General features: G+C 40.8%; 1 protein-coding gene across 5 annotated transcripts in view; it reads right to left on the bottom strand.

The window, feature by feature from the left end:
• septin9a (septin 9a) overlaps positions 1–18,106 on the bottom strand; it is a 194,462-nt gene that overhangs the window by 96,003 nt on the left and 80,353 nt on the right. The window contains exon 1 of one of the 5 annotated variants that reach the window (XM_061974300.2): positions 943–1,201. The exons of the other annotated variants lie outside the window; for them this stretch is intronic. Within the exon in view, the coding sequence (XP_061830284.1) occupies positions 943–976 (34 nt within the window). The 5' untranslated portion in view covers positions 977–1,201. Of the gene's footprint in view, positions 1–942; positions 1,202–18,106 lie in introns of those variants that run through there. 5 annotated transcript variants of the gene reach the window in all.

Raw genomic sequence — 18,106 nt, 5'->3', positions numbered from 1 at the left:
GGTCCCTGGGACCCCATTTTGAACATTCCTAGCACCAACACTGCTGTCAACAGAGGAGAAAAAATGCTTTATTTAAATAAATATATTATTTATGAAGCAAGTTCGAGTATCATTGGCAAATGTTTATTTATTAAGTCAAAAATATTAAAGTTCTGTGATTTGGTAAAATTGCAAACAGCTAAAATGATGTACAAAGCAAACTATAACCTGCTACCAAAGAATGTACAACAATTCTTCTCAACTAAAGAGGAGAAATATAACCTTAGAGGAAAAAATAATTTAAAACATTTATATGCACTTAGAACTTTTAGCCAATCAGTATGTGGAATTAAATTATGGAATGGATTAAGTAAAGAAGTTAAAAATTGTACTGATATGATCCAGTTTAAGAGGTTGTTCAAAATAATAGTGCTTACAGAGTACAAAGAAGAAGAATTATGAGAAATATCTTCTTCATCTCAGTATGTTAATAATGACTGAATTAATTAATTAATTACATATTACAAAACTGTTGTATACTAATTCATAGATATTATTTTATTATATAAAAAGGTCAGTAAATGATTCTATATATTTGTAAACGCTTTGAAGTGGGAAAGGGGTAGGATTAAATAAGCTTTGCTTCTTCCTACTCCTTTTCGGGCATGATGTAAAATTAAATGATATGAAATTGTGTGATGTATTATGATGTAAGTGTGTTCATGTTCGAAATAAACTAAACTAAAAAAAAATAAAAAATGTTCACCTGGTCCCGAACTTGGCACGCATATATGTGTCCTCTTTTTGGCATTTCACAATATGGTCAGCCTATTTAATTACACCGAAGCACCTCCAGGTTTCGTTTTGAACCACAATTAAGTGACAATATCAGACAGCATTTTGAGGTCTTTGTCCAAAAAAAAAAAAGCACATTTATCATAAAAGTACATGCTAGCTTCTCACCTGACTTGACACGCTTCACGTAGCGTGTTAGCATCGTGTTGGATAAGCGACGAGGAAAAACACGACGAAAAAATAATGTCCACTTGCCACTAAAAAGTTGCTTCGACGGCGTCAAACTAACCAAATTGACAAATATATTAAATATAGACGTAAACGGGGATACATTAGGTCAACATCTTTACTTTTTTGGGGGGGAGACATCAAGAACACCTGTTAGATTTGGCGCATGCGCAGAAGCAGAGATATGACGTTCGCGAACAAACTGACTCTTTTGAACGGGTATTTTAAGTGAAGGATGAGAACCGAATCTCATTTGTAACCCATTTGTTTGGGAGCCGTTTTTTTATGCACATGCAAATTTAGCGTCGCAATTGCCCACTCCAGGCACGTTATACATGCCCCCCGACTGGCAACTGGGTGAGTCATAAAGAAATGGAAATTTACCAGCATTTGGATTAATTGTATTTTTTAAGTGATATATATATATATATATATATATATATATATATATATATACACTAGAGATGCGCGGATAGGCAATTATTTCATCCGCAACCGCATCAGAAAGTCGTCAACCATCCGCCATCCATTCGATCTAACATTTAATCAAAACCGCACCCGCCCGCCATCCGCCACCCGCCCGTTGTTATATATCTAATATAGACGATGCAAGGCATTAGTGAGGTTATAAAGCTTTTGCCTGTTAAAGAAAGGAGACTGATCCAATGCAGCAGAGACATTCAATGCGTGCCACGCTGTCACGGCCCAGACGCACACCAGTGCGCAATCATCTGGGAGCCGCGCTGAGCGCACCTCCAAGCGCGTGGAGGTGCGATGTCCATCGCACCCGCGGCGGCTCCACCCGGGCTCGCGCCCGAGGCTTCAGCGCGCACCGCGGCGGCCATCCTACTCGTCGCGGCCTAGCCCTCGCGGCTCTCGCTGCCGGCGACGGCCGGGTATGGGCCCGACGCTCCAGCGCCATCCATTTTCAGGGCTAGTTGATTCGGCAGGTGGGTTGTTACACACTCCTTAGCGGGTTCCGACTTCCATGGCCACCGTCCTACTGTCTATATCAACCAACACCTTTTCTGGGGTCTGATGAGCGTCGGCATCGGGCGCCTTAACCCGGCGTTCGGTTCATCCCGCAGCGCCAGTTCTGCTTACCAAAAGTGGCCCACTCGTCTCACCAGGGTGAGCCCCACCCCTTTCGTGAGCGCACTGCGTGCGGAGTGACCCCTGTTACGCGCCCCCGGCAACGGGGGTGGCGGGCAGGTAAGCTGCGCGGGCGGAGCGCGCGGAGTGACCCCTGTTACGAGCCCCCGGCCACGGGGGTGGCGGGCAGGTAAGCTGCTTACCTGCTGCGCGTGACGCCGGCCGCGGCGAAGGCGGACGAGGCGGGGTGTCGGTGCGGTGGGCGCGGTGGTGACCCTGGACGTGCGTCGGGCCCTTCTCGCGGATCGCCTCAGCTACGGCTCCCGGTGGGGCCCTCTCGGGGGAAGGGGCCTCGGTCCCGGACCCCGGCGAGGCGTCCCTTCTCCGGTCCGTAAAAGTGTCCATCTCTTTTTTTCTTCTTCTTCTGTTGTGGCATATGCTGCAGGTGCCTGCTCGTTTTTCGTATGTGGGTAACAACATTTAACTATGTATATATATTTCCGAATTGGTTTAACTGCCACCCGCCTGAATCTATTTAAAATCTAATTTTTTTTTATTTCAACCGCCCGACCCGACCCGCGGATAAAATCTTTTTTTTTTTATTTCATCCGCCCGATCCGCGGATAATCCGCGGACTCCGCGGTTGTGTCCGCAAACCGCGCATCTCTAATATACACACAGTCATGGTCAAAAGTTGACATACACTTGTAAAGAACATAATGTCATGGCTGTCTTGAGTTTCCAATCTTTTCTCCAACTCTTATTTTTTTGTGATAGAGTGATTGGAGCACATACTTGTTGGTCACAAAAAACATTCATGAAATTTTGGTTCTTTTATGAATTTATTATGGGTCTATTGAAAATGTCACCAAATCTGCTGGGTCAAAAGTATACATACAGCAATGTTAATATTTGCTTACATGTCCCTCGGCAAGTTTACCTGCAATAAGGCGCTTTTGGTAGCCATCCACAAGCTTCAGCTTGAATTTTTGACCACTCCTCTTGACAAAATTGGTGCAGTTCAGCTAAATGTGTTGGTTTTCTGACATGGACTTGTTTCTTCAGCATCGTCCACACGTTTAAGTCAGGACTTTGGGAAGGCCATTCTAAAACCTTAATTCTAGCCTGATTTAGCCATTCCTTTACCACTTTTGACGTGTTTGGGGTCATTGTCCTGTTGGAACACCCAACTGTGCCCAAGACCCAACCTCCGGGCTGATGATTTTAGGTTGTCCTGAAGAATTTGGAGGTAATCCTCCTTTTTCATTGTCCCATTTACTCTCTGTAAATCACCAGTTCCATTGGCAGCAAAACAGGCCCAGAGCATAATACTACCACCACCATGCTTGACGGTAGTTATGGTGTTCCTGGGATTAAAGGCCTCACCTTTTCTCCTCCAAACATATTGCTGTGTATTGTGGCCAAACAGCTCAAATTTCGTTTCATCTGACATCACATGGACAAAGATAAGACCTTCTGGAGGAAATATCTGTGGTCAGATGAAACAAAAATTTAGCTGTTTCAATTCAACCAGAAGCTTGCCAGAATCTTGTGGATAGCTACCAAAAGTGCTTTATTGCAGTGAAACTTGCCAAGGGACATGTAAGCAAATATTAACATTGCTGTATGTATACTTTTGACCCAGCAGATTTGCTCACATTTTCAGTAGACCCATAATACATTCATAAAAGAAGCAAACTTCCATCCATCCATCCATTTTCTACCGCTTATTCCCTTTGGGGTGGCGGGGGGCGCTGGAGCCTATCTCAGCTACAATCGGGCGGAAGGCGGGGTACATCCTGGACAAGTCGCCACCTCATCGCAGGGCCAACACAGATAGACAGACAACATTCACACTCACATTCACACACTAGGGCCAATTTAGTGTTGCCAATCAACTTATCCCCAGGTGCATGTCTTTGGAGTGGGAGGAAGCCGGAGTACCCGGAGGGAACCCACGCAGTCACGGGGAGAACATGCAAACTCCACACAGAAAGATCCCGAGCCCGGGATTGAACCCAAGACTACTCAGGACCTTCGTATTGTGAGGCAGATGCACTAACCCCTCTTCCACCATGCTGCCCGAAGCAAACTTCATGAATGTTTTTTGTGACCAACAAGTATGTGCTCCAATCACTCTATCACTATCACATATACATATATATATATATATATATACAGTGTTGGGTTAGTTACTGAAAACCAGTAACTAGTTACAGTTACTAGTTACTTTATTTCAAAAGTAACTCAGTTACTAACTCAGTTACTTAAACCAAAAAGTAATGCGTTACTGTGAAAAGTAACTATTTAGTTACTTATATATATATATATATATTTTTTTTTTAAGGCCCCATTTAATGCCCTTTTAGCCTTCATTTTAGTACTGTTATTGCACTGGAGAATAATACAATCTGTTGATCAACTTGACATGCATTTGCATCACTGAACTCTGCTAAGCAATGTGCTCTACATACAACACACAAAGACAAAGATATGTTTCAAAGGGCCAATTTGTTTCAGACCAGAACAAATTGACAAAACTATTTTAAATAGCTGCAACTTAACATACATAAGTAACAAACAGTATAATAACAACATAGCTGTAAAACAAGAAAGGCACACACTACATACATAAAGCCTAACCAGGCGTTTTCTCAAGGAATTCTGAAATAAAATCATGTCTGAAGCCCAGAACACTCTACACATTTCCCCACTTAGTTTAGAGAAAAGGAAATATTAGCCTGGCCCACTAGTATCCCTCTTTAGGTTTGTGAACTTTATAGTCTAAACATTTAGAGTGATGTGATAATCAAACACTCTAAAAGTCTAAAATGAAAGAGTATATAAGAGAATTGACAGAGTGTGTGTACCTTCAGTGTGCAGTGCCTCATTAAAATCCAGCCGCTGTTGGAGGTGGAGGTGAAGTGTGTGTCTCTTTACTAGCTTCGTCGAAGCATGTTGTTTTTGTAGCTGTTTCAGCATATTTGAAACTTACATTCAACTAAAATGTTCTTTTCTTTGTGGTCGATAAAAGAAACGTACTGAAAATATCTCCATTTTAAGAAACTCGGCTTCGGGGTTCGCCATGACGTCTTGATAGTAGACACAGACACGCCCCCTCCCACACACACACACTCACACACACACACACACGTACACACAGACAGCGCGCGGCGCGCCTCTTTTTTGTCGCCTCTTCAGCAGCGCTGCAACACTCAGATCTTCTCAGTTTCTAGCCGATACTGCGATGTAGTAACGGTAACGGAGTTACTGAATATAAAAAATAACGCGTTAGATTACTAGTTACCGCCGATAGTAACGGCGTTACAGTAACGCGTTACTTTGTAACGCGTTAGTCCCAACACTGTATATATATATACATATATATATATATATATATATATATATATATATATATATATATATATATATATATATATATATATATATATATATATATATATATAGTGCATCTGCCTCACAATACGAAGGTCCTGAGAAGTCTTGGTTCGATCTTTCTGTGTGGAGTTTGCATGTCCTCCCCGTGACTGCGTGGGTTCCCTCCGGGTACTCCGGCTTCCTCCCACTTCCAAAGACATGCACCTGGGGATAAGTTGATTGGCAACACTAAATTGGCCCTAGAGTGTGGATGTGAGTGTGAATGTTGTCTGTCTATCTGTGTTGGCCCTGCGATGAGGTGGCGACTTGTCCAGGGTGTACACCGCCTTCCGCCCGATTGTAGCTGAGATAGGCTCCAGCGCCCCCCGCGACCCCAAAGGGAATAAGCGGTAGAAAATGGATGGATGGATATATACACATATATATATATATACACATATATATATATATATACACATATATATATATATATATATATATATACATATATACATATATATATATACATATATACATATACATATATATATATATATATATATATATATATATATATATATATATATATATACATATATATATATATATATATATATATATATATATATACATATATATACATATATATATATACACATGTGTATATATTGTAGCTATTAATTATTTTTATTTTATCTATTTATTTATTTTTATTTTAAATCACTTTTCCGGTTCATTATTCTGAAGGGTAGTAGATTAAGCGTACACATACCAGTACTTAGTATAAAGTTAAAGTTAAAGTACCAATGGTAGTCACACACACACTCGGTGTGGCGAAATTATTCTCTGCATTTGAACCATCACCCTTGATCACCCCCTGGGAGGTGAGGAGAGGAGTGAGCAGCAGTGGTGGCCGCGCCCGGGAATAATTTTTGGTGATTTAACTCCCAAATCCAACTTTTGATGCTGAGTGCCAAGCAGGGAGGTAACGGCTCCCATTTTTATAGTCTTTGGTATGACTCGGCCGGGGTTTGAACTCACAACCTACCGATCTCAGGGCGGACATTCTAACCACTAGGCCACTGAGTAGTATATGTTTGTACTCGCATTCTTATTTTGTCCTAATTTTTATTGTAGTTTTATTTATACTGTTTACTGCATCCACTCGTGCATTTTATTTTTACTTCTTATTTCTGTACTTTTTTCTATATGTTGAAATGCTACACAAGTCACTGGCAAAGCATGTAAAATAGGGCACCGCCTTATGGAATGTTTACAATGAAAACACAACAACAAATACAATTATAGCCAATATTTCAGAATAATTCCCATTAAGAGAGTAATATTTGTGTACATAAGTTATTATGATCTACATCTTATCGTACAACTGATATTAATGATTTTTTTCTTGATAAAAAATATATTTAAAAAAAACTAACTATAATAACGAGCAGGTTTTTTTGAAAGGAACGGCTCCTTAAGATCAGGATCCCTTCAAAGAGCCATAAATCCCATCTCTACAGATTACACTCGCCTCTGCTCTTGTGGTTTAAATTTAATTGTCATTCAAAGGCTGCTTGTGAAGCCTAAATAGCTGCTGTATCATTGTTTGTTTGTTGACATAGTTCGTTCATTAAGTTACCATTCTTCAACAAATCAAAGAAAAGAAAAGAAAGTAAATGCAAAGTATTATTATTTGCTTGTTTGCTAAAATACACAACATACATGACAACATACAAACATGAAAGCCTATGGCAGTGTACTGCGCTACTACATCGCTGCAAAACTACAACCATAATGTATAAATAATTACTCATTCCATAGTGTTGCTATTTCACGCTGAACACAACAACAAGCCCACTGATTTTGCCACAGATGCAATGAAGGTGACACCTGGCTGACCTCTGACGGGCCCAAGGACCCTGCAGCCAAAAGTCTCTGTCCTAGATAAATACCCAGCCTACGCGTGCATCTGGTCTGCTTTTAGGCCGTGCAGCAGCATGGGAGAAGATTCCTGGAAACGTACTGTTTTTCCAGATTGAGTAAGTCAGCTGAGAAATTCTGTAGGTGTGCGAATCCGCAACTTGGTCACTTTTTAATTCCAGGAGGAAGAAGATACACTATATTGACAAAAGTATTTGGCCACCTGCCTTGACTCACATATGAACTTGAAGTGCCATCCCATTCCTAACTCATAGAGTTCAATATGATGTGGGTCCACCTTTTGCAGCTATTACAGCTTCAACTCTTCTGGGAAGGCTGTCCACAAGGTTGCGGAGTGTGTTTATAGGAATTTTCCACCATTCTTCCAAAAGCGCATTGGTGAGGTCACACACTGATGTTGGTGGAGAAGACCTGGCTCTCAGTCTCCGTTCTAATTCATCCCAAAGGTGTTCTATCGGGTTCGGGTCAGGACTCTGTGCAGGCCAGTCAAGTTCATCCACACCAGACTCTGTCATCCATGTTTTTATGGACCTTGCTTTGTGCACAGTCATGTTGGAAGAGGAAGGGGCCCACCTAAAACTGTTCCCACAAGGTTGGGAGCATGGAATTGTCCAAAATGTTTTGGTATCCTGGAGCATTCAAAGTTCCTTTCACTGGAACTAAGGGACCACGCCCAACTCCTGACAAACAACTCCACACCATAATTCCTCCTCTACCAAATTTCACACTCGGCACAATGTGTCAGGCTTGTCCCTGACAGTTTGACTGTGTTTTAGTTTTTCCTCTGCGTTTGTCTTAGTTTTCTGTCAGCGCTTTTTATTTTGTCTTCTATTCCTGATTGTCTCCCTGAGTGCTGCTTCCCCTCAGCTGTGTCTGATCGGCACCTGGCCACACCTGGTGTCAATCAGCCAGCTGCTATTTAAACCTGCCTTCCCCTCCAGTCAGTGCTGGATTATTGTCATTGTCACTAATACTTGTTGTCACTACTACCTGTCGTTGTAGCTCTGTCTACTTTTGTTCACTCTGCTCATGTCATAGTTCCTTCGTGTCACAGTAAGTGTTTTTGTTTCTTGTCCACAGTTAGCATTTTTGCTATTTTAGTTCATAGCCAAGTTTGTTCTCCGCCTTGTGCGCGCCTTTTGTTGTTACCCTTTTGTTTGTTTTTTTTGCCATAGTGTTTAATTAAATCATGTTTTCTCGCTCAATGCCTGCCGTCATCTCTGCATCTTGGGGTTCGTCACCAACAAACTCTAAGACACAATGCAGTCCGAAATGTAGCGTTCTCCTGGCAACCTCCAAACCCAGACTCGTCCATCAGATTGACAGATGGACAAGTGTGATTCATCAGTCCAGAGAACGTGTCTCCACTGCTCTAGAGTCCAGTTTTAAACAGTGCCTGGCTCTCAGTCTCCGTTCTAATTTATCCCAAAGGTGTTCTATCGGGTTCAGGTCAGGACTCTGTGCAGGCCAGTCAAGTTCACCCACACCAGACTCTGTCATCCATGTCTTTATGGACCTTGCTTTGTGCACAGTCATGTTGGAAGAGGCAGGGGCCCGCTCCAAACTGTTTCCACAAGGTTGGGAGCATGGAATTGTCCAAAATATTTTGGTATCCTGGAGCATTCAAAGTTCCTTTCACTGGAACTAAGGGACCAAGCCCAACTCCTGACAAACAACTCCACACCATAATTCCTCCTCTACCAAATTTCACACTCGGCACAATGCAGTCCGAAATGTAGCGTTCTCCTGGCAACCTCCAAACCCAGACTCGTCCATCAGATTGACAGATGGAAAAGCGTGATTCATCAGTCCAGAGAACGTGTCTCCACTGCTCTAGAGTCCAGTTTTAAACAGTGCCTGGCTCTCAGTCTCCGTTCTAATTCATCCCAAAGGTGTTCTATCGGGTTCAGGTCAGGACTCTGTGCAGGCCAGTCAAGTTCATCCACACCAGACTCTGTCATCCACGTCTTTATGGACCTTGCTTTGTGCACTGGTGCACAGTCATGTTGGAAGAGGAAGGGGCCCGCTCCAAACTGTTCCCACAAGGTTGGGAGCATGGAATTGTCCAAAATGTTTTGGTATCCTGGAGCATTCAAAGTTCCTTTCACTGGAACTAAGGGACCAAGCCCAACTCCTGAAAAACAACCCCACACCATAATTCCTCCTCCACAAAATGTCACACTCTGCACGTTAGAAACGTTAGACATGAATGTGGAGGGGGGCGTGGCCTGCGGGCCTGCCGCGGAACGGGGTGTGCCAGGACCGGCCTCGAAGACAGCGACAGGTGCGTAGATGGCCCAGGTGGGCCCTGTTATCTAATCACCTGTCGCCTTTATTAGCAGCAGCCGGAATGAGACACGTTGTTGGAGCTGGAGTGAGAGCGAGCGAGAGACGGACACGAGAAGACAGTTGCTGGAAAACAAACCCCTGTACGAATTGATACAAATAAAACAGTGTTATAACCCTGATCCGGGCTCTCATGGCGGTGTTTGGTGGTCTGAGGAACCCACTGGAGGGCAACCTCCACAATGCCTGTCATTGCTGTGGGCTCAAGTTATAACTGCACACAGGCTGAAATATAGAAGATAAATGGTTGGACATCAAGAATAATTTCTTCTATGCTGCACCTCGTTTTAAAAGATAGTCGCTGCAATATACAAACCCCAAAACCAGTGAAGTTGGCACTTTGTGTAAATGGTAAATAAAAACAGAATACAATGATTTGCTAATCCTTTTCAACGTTCATTCAATTGAATAGACTGCAAAGACAAGATACTTAACGTTAGTACTGGAAAACTTTGTTATTCTTTGCAAATATTAGCTCATTTGGAATTTGATGCCTGCAATATGTTTCAGAAAAGCTGGCAGAAGTGGCAAAAAAGACTGAGAAAGCTGAGGAATGCTCATCAAACACTTATTTGGAACATCCCACAGGTGAACAGGCTAATTGGTAACAGGTGGGTGCCATGATTGGGTATAAAAGCAGCAGCCATGAAATGCTCAGTCATTCACAAACAAGGATGGGGCGAGGGTCACCACTTTGTCAACAAATTGTCCAACAGTTTAAGAACAACATTTCTCAACCAGCTATTGCAAGGAATTTAGGGATTTCACCATCTACGGTCTGTAATATCATCAAAAGGTTCAGAGAATCTGGAGAAATCACTGCACGAATGCGTTGATATTACGGACCTTCCATCCCTCAGGCGGTACTGCATCAAAAAGCGACATTGTCATGTCTGTGTTATCATGTTTTGTTTTAGTCATGTTCGGTTTTGTTTTGGGACTTTTTGTGCACTTTTTTTTGTTTTGTCACCATAGCAACCATTAGTATTCACCTGTCACGTTATTTCACGTTTTGAGTCACGCACCTGTTTTCACTAATCATGTCTGTAGTATTTAAGTTTATTGTTTTCAGTTTGTCTTTCTGGCGACATCCGGATTCATACCCCTCACACTCTTCTTACCTCTGCGCACTTCATAGTCCATGCCAAGTAAGTTTTTTGTTTATTAATGCCACAGTTAGTGTTTTTGTTTCATTGTTCACAGTTTCTGCCTATGTGCAAGTTTTGTTTTCAATAGCCTAGTTTTGTACCTCCGCCATTGTGCGCGCTTTTCGTTTGTTCCTTTTTGATGTATAGTGTTAAAATAAAATCATGTATTCACCTTCACGCCATGTCTGGTCCAAATCACTTGCACCTCGGGAGAACAAACCACGCCACAGTCCCAGCCGTGACAGACATCAGTGTGTAAAGAATATCACCACATGGGCTTAGGAACACTTCAGAAAACCACTGTCAGTAACTACAGTTCGTCATTACATCTGTAAGTGCAGGTTAAAACTCTACTATGCAAAGCGAAAGCCATTTATCAACAACACCCAGGGCCCGACCTCATCTAAGATGGACTGATGCTGTCATGACTTGGTCCTGGGTGTTTGCTTTTCCGGAATGCAACGGAAAGTTGGCTCGGGCGAGATGGGAATGTGAGTACATGATTTATTTAATATATCAAACGAAAAGCGCGCACAGTGGCGGAGAAACGACTTGGCTATGAAAACAAATGCTTGCACAAAGGCAGAAACTATGAACAACAAAAAAAACACTAACTGTGGCTTAATAAACAAAAACTTACTTGGCATGGAACCGGCATGAAAAAAAGAGCAGCAAGGGTGTGTAGAGCATAATTGTGGGATGTCACCAGAAAGACAAACTGAAAACAATGAACTTAAATACTACAGACATGATTAACGAAAACAGGTGCGTGACTCAAAATGTGAAACAGGTGCGTGACGTGACAGGCGAAAACTAATGGTTGCTATGGTGACAAAACAAAAGTGCACAAAAAGTCCAAAAACAAAACCGAACATGACCAAAACAAAAACATGATCACACAGACATGACAGATGCAAAGTAGAAAAGTGTTCTGTAGTCTGACGAATCCACATTTACAATTGTTTTTTGGAAACTGTGGACGTCGTGTCCTTCGGACCAAAGAGGAAAAGAACCACCCGGATTGTTATAGGCGCAAAGTTGAAAAGCCAGCATCTGTGATGGTATGGGGGTGTATTAGTGCCCAAGGCATGGGTAACTTACACATCTGTGAAGGCACCATTAATGCTGAAAGGTACATACAGGTTTCGGAGCAACATATGTTGCCATCCCAGCAACGTTATCATGGACGCCCCTGCTTATTTCAGCGAGGCAGGCATGGTCACACCTAAATACATGTATTTAGGTGTGACCATGCCTGTGATATAATGACATGTTTGCTCTGTGATGACTGACAACTATTACAGTGAAAGCCTGGTGAGTGTGTGATCAAACACAGCTGGAAAGCGACACTGTGTGCTTCGCATGGTGTGTGTGAGTGCATGAACGAGGACGAGGAGAGGAGGGTCACCAAACACGGAAAACGATCATATGATCTCAACAGATCTGCCATACCTTGTCTTTGTGGGCTTCTCTTGACATTGTTAGTGTGAACGTGTGGTGTGCACCAGTAGCCTTGAGGTATCCTGTAAACGTGCCAGCAGACGGCACCAAATAGGGAGGTCGCCGCAGCCGAGCGTGAGGTTTATCCACTAAAACATTGCACGTGCAAATGAAGACATAACACATTGCACGTGCAATGAAGACATAAATGGGGATTGAGATGCCCCAACATCACATGATGTGTGGGTGCTACACAGTTCTCGGTGGTCACATGGGTGAGAAGACCAACAGTGTTTTGGGTAATGTTCAAAAGGAGCTTAATGGAATGTTTTAGTAAATAGCATAATAAAAGCATGCAATAAATTTAAGCATCAAATTATCCATCCATTTTCTACAGCTTGTCCCTCTCGGGGTTGCTGGAGCCTAAATAAACAAATAGTTTTGTTAAATTGAGTTGATATACTGTACTAGTTTATTACAGTAAATAATGATACAATTGTGGTTTGTCATTAGAAAAAACAATAAATGAAAAGAAACAGTATTTTCAAAATTATTTCTATCAAATTTTTTAAGGATCAGTAGGAAATGCAGTAGAAAAACTGCATTAAGTTTATATAATACTATTCAAATGTGTTTAACTATTAAATTAACCTAATTAACCTTTTATTATCTTTGTGGGAAATATTAGACACAATGTGTCACTGTGATACTATTCATTTTTAAAATGTTTTTATTGTATTTTTTTTTATAAATGGCTGTGATGATAATGTCAATGAGGGATTTCTACTCACTGCTATGTCGGAAATCTTATTAATATTGATACTGTTGTGGATTTTATTCATTTTTGTTTGACTACCTTTGGATCATGTTTGAGTGTCCTCTCTATTGCTCTGCTGATTGCTATTCTGAATGTTGCTGGAATTGTATTATTGTGTATTATTTTGTTGGACTGATTAATTAAAAAAATACAAATGATAATATATATATTAAAAAAAAAAATATATATATATATATATATATATATATTATATATATAAATATATAAAATAAATAATAAAAAATAAAAAATGATATATATATATATATATACATATATATATATATATATATATATGCATATATATATATAATTTTTTATTTTTTATATATATATATATATATATATATAAAAAAAATAAAAAATGATATATATATATATATATATGTATATATATATATATATATATATATATATATATCATTTTTTATTTTTTATTATTTATTTTATATATATATATATATATATATATATATATATATATATATATATATATATATATATATATATATATATATATATATAATTTTATTTTTTTAAGGAGAAAAACATGACGATTACCAACCAATATTTCTTTTTACAATAAATGACTTTTTTTTTTTTTTTTTGAATATTTCTAATAACAACTTAGCATTTTTTATTCATGTATTTGTGTTAATTATTTAGTAAATTAAATGACAGAAAAATAACACATTCAAATGAAAGGAATACATAAAAACAAAAAACTTAATTAATTAAAACATTAATTAAAGGGCAACTTGTTCAAAGTCATATTTCTTTGACCATTAAATATAACAGTAACACACTGACCAGCTTATGTTATCATTATTGGTTTGATTAATTACAAAACCTAAAACCAGTGCCAACTTCTTCTCTTTGTTCCGGAGGACACGCCATCCACAGTTTTCAAAAAACAATTTGAAATGTGGACTCGTCAGACCACAGAACACTTTTCCACTTTGCATCAGTCCATCTTAGATGAGTTCGGGCCCAGCGAAGCCGGCAGCCTTTCTGGGTGTTGTTGATAAATGGCTTTCGCTTTGCATAGTAGAGTTTTAACTTGCGCTTACAGATGTAGCAACCAACTGTAGTTACTGACAGTGGTTTTCTGAAGTGTTCCTGAGCCCATGTGGTGATATCCTTTACAAACTTTTTGATGCAGTACCGCTTAAGGCATCGAAGGTCACGTGCATTCAATGTTGGTTTTCAGCCTTGCTGCTTACGTGCAGTGATTTCTCCAGATTCTCTGCACCTTTTGATGATATTACAGACCGTAGATGGTGAAATCCCTAAATTCCTTGCAATAGCTGGTTGATAAATGTTGTTCTTAAACAATTTGCTCACCCATTCGTTGACAAAGTGGTGACCCTCGCCCCATCCTTGTTTGTGAATGACTGAGCATTTCATGGAAGCTGCTTTTATACCCAATCATGGCACCCACCTGTTCCCAATTAGCCTGTTCACCCGTGGGATGTTCCAAATAAGTGTTTGACGAGCATTCCTCAACTTTATCAGTCTTTTTTGACACTTGTGCCAGCTTTTTTGAAACATGTTGCAGGCAAAATAACAACATTTTCCAGTTGGAACGTTAAATATCTTGTCTTTGCAGTCTATTCAATTGAATATAAGTTGAAAAGGATTTGCAAAACATTGTATTTTGTTTTTATCTACAATTTACACAACGTGCCAACTTCACTGGTTTTGGGTTTTGTATATTAAATAACAATTACGTGCTCAAAAGCATTAAGAGGGCGGGATATAATGCTTAAAAAACACTGGAAAGTTAGGTATCCACGTAAAGGTTACAAACAACACCTTTATATGGAAAATAATCAACTCTAATGTCTTGTTACTATTGGTTAATTGACTCTGAGGTTGTCAATTATTCTGCAGGTTTCACTCATCCAGTCTAACATGGGGGGGGGGGGGAAAAAACAGCACAGCGTCCCTTTCAAAGCCACACAAAGACTTGGTGTGTGTTCACTACTGAGAAGTGAACTCTGCTGCTTTCCCCGCGTCACCCTTACGATTGGCGTCATCGGCAGGAAACTTGTGTGTCTTAGCTGGCGAGTGTAATGCGACCCGTAGCACTGATAAGGACTGAGCTTCCATCACGGGACAAAACCTTCTAGGCAATATACAAACCCCAAAACCAGTGAAGTTGTCACGTTGTGTAAATGGTAAATAAAAACAGAATACAATGATTTGCAAATCCTTTTCAATTTATATTCAGTTGAATAGACTGCAAAGACAAGATATTTAACGTTCGGACTGAAAAACGTTGTTATTTTTTGCAAATATGAGCTCATTTGGAATTTCATGCCTGTGACATGTTTCAAAAAAGCTGGCACAAGTGTCAAAAAAGACTGAGAAAGTTGAGGAATGCTCATCAAACACTTATTTGGAACAGGCTGATTGGGAACAGGTGGGTGCCATGATTGGGTATAAAAGCAGCTTCCATGAAATGCTCAGTCATTCACAAACAAGGATGGGGCGAGGGTCACCACTTTGTCAACAAATGCATGAGCAAATTGTCCAACAGTTTAAGAACAACATTTCTCAACCAGCTATTGCAAGGAATTTAAGGATTTCACCATCTACGGTCCGTAATATCATCAAGAGAAAATCACTGCATGTAAGCAATGATATTACGGACCTTCCATCCCTCAGGCGGTACTGCATCAAAAAGCGACATCAGTGTGTAAAGGATATCACCACATGGGCTCAGGAACACTTCAGAAAACCACTGTCAGTAACTACAGTTTGTCGCTACATCTGTAAGTGCAAGTTAAAACTCTACTATGCAAAGACAAAGCCATTTATCAACAACACCCAGAAACACTGCCAGCTTCGCTGGGCCCGAGCTCATCTAAGATGGACCGATGCGAAGTGTTCTGTGATCTGACGAGTCCACATTTCCAATTGTTTTTGGAAACTGTGGACGTCGTGACCAAAGAGGAAAAGAACCATTCGGACTGTTATAGGCGCAAAGTTGAAAAGCCAGCATGTGTGATGGTATGGGGGTGTATTAGTGCCCAAGGCATGGGTAACTTACACATCTGTGAAGGCACCATTAATGCTGAAAGGTACATACAGGTTTTGGAGCAACATATGTTGCCTTCCAAGCAACGTTATCATGGACGCCCCTGCTTATTTCAGCAAGACAATGCCAAGCCACGTGTTACAACAGCGTGGCTTCATAGTAAAAGAGTGCGGGTACTAGACTGGCCTGCCTGTAGTCCAGACCTGTCTCCCATTGAAAATGTGTGGCGCATTATGAAGCCTAAAATACCACAACGGAGACCCCCGGACTGTTGAACAATTTAATCCGTACATCAAGCAAGAATGGGAAAGAATTCCACCTGAAAAGCTTCAAAAATGTGTCTCCTCAGTTCCCAAACGTTTACTGAGTGTTGTTAAAAGGAAAGGCCATGTAACACAGTGGTAAAAATGCCCCTGTGACAACTTTTTTGCAATGTGTTGCTGCCATTAAATTCTAACTTAATGTTCTAAGTTTCTCAGTGTGAACATTAAATATCTTGTCTTTGCAGTCTATTCAATTGAATATATACGTTGAAAAGGATTTGCAAATCATTGTATTCTGTTTTTATTTACGAATTGATGCCAACTTCGCCGGTTTTGGGTTTTGTCGTCAAAAGATCAATACAATTACCAAATCTTGAATATTTGATCCAGCTCTTTGATGTCAAGTTGTGCAGGTGTCCCTAATGATGTGGGCCACATGTGCAAACGAGGCCAAGACGCAGGTCCTCTCGCTCGCATTCACAACTTGTGTTGTTGCCTCGTCTGCCATGTTATCCCCGCAGCAGAAATCTTGAGTGGAATTTCCTCTCCCCGAGCCAGCGAGTCTCTCCGAGCGTCTGCTTGGACCACGGCGAGAAACGAAGGAGGAAAAGAGGTCGACTGGGAGCGGAGAGATAAGTGGCAGCTGCGACGACACAGGAATCAATAGAAGCCAGATGCTCCGCACGGTGGGCTTATCAGATACAGAATATGTTTGCGCTGCACGCAAATATCCTGTTTTTCCTCTTCAGCTCGCAGTAGGAAAAATGATATTGAGAGCCTGATTTACTAAAGGTTTGCGTGTACTAAAACACGTGCAAAGCTGATCTACAAAACGTGGATTGCGTCTGTTAGGTCAGTGTTTTTCAACCACTGTGCCGCAGCACACTACTGTGCCGTGAGATACGATAAATGCTTTAAAATGTAATATCGGAAATTATCGGTATCGGTTTCAAAAAGTAAAATGCATGACTTTTTAAAACACGGACGTAGGGAGAAGTAAAGAGTGCCAATAAACCTTAAAGGCACTGCCTTTGCGTGCCGGTCCAATCACATAATATCTACGGCTTTTCACACACACAAGTGAATGCAATGCATACTTGGTCAACAGCCATACAGGTCACACTGAGGGTGGCCGTATAAACAACTTTAACACTGTTACAAATATGCGCCACACTGTGAACCCACACCAAACAAGAACGACAAGCACATTTCGGGAGAACATCCGCACCGTAACACAACACAAACACAACAGAACAAATACCCAGAACCCCTTGCAGCACTAACTCTTCCGGGCCGCTACATTATACACCCCCCGCTACCCAAACCCCACCCACCTCAACCTCCTCATGCTCTATCAGGGAGAGCATGTCCCAAATTCCAAGCTGCTGTTTTGAGGCATGTTAAAGAAAATAATTCACTTTGTGACTTCAATAATAAATATGGCAGTGCCATGTTGGCATTTTTTTCCATAACTTGAGTTGATTTATTTTGGAAAACCTTGTTACATTGTTTAATGCATCCAGCGGGGCATCACAACAAAATTAGGCATAATAATGTGTTAATTCCACGACTGTATATATCGGTATCGCTTGATATCGGGATCGGTAATTAAGAGTTGGACAATATCGGAATA

Source organism: Nerophis lumbriciformis, linkage group LG22, assembly GCF_033978685.3.
Source record: "Nerophis lumbriciformis linkage group LG22, RoL_Nlum_v2.1, whole genome shotgun sequence".
Classification (NCBI taxonomy): domain Eukaryota; kingdom Metazoa; phylum Chordata; class Actinopteri; order Syngnathiformes; family Syngnathidae; genus Nerophis; species Nerophis lumbriciformis.
Note: the sequence above shows the minus strand (reverse complement) of the source record. Positions and strands in the feature narration are given on the sequence as shown.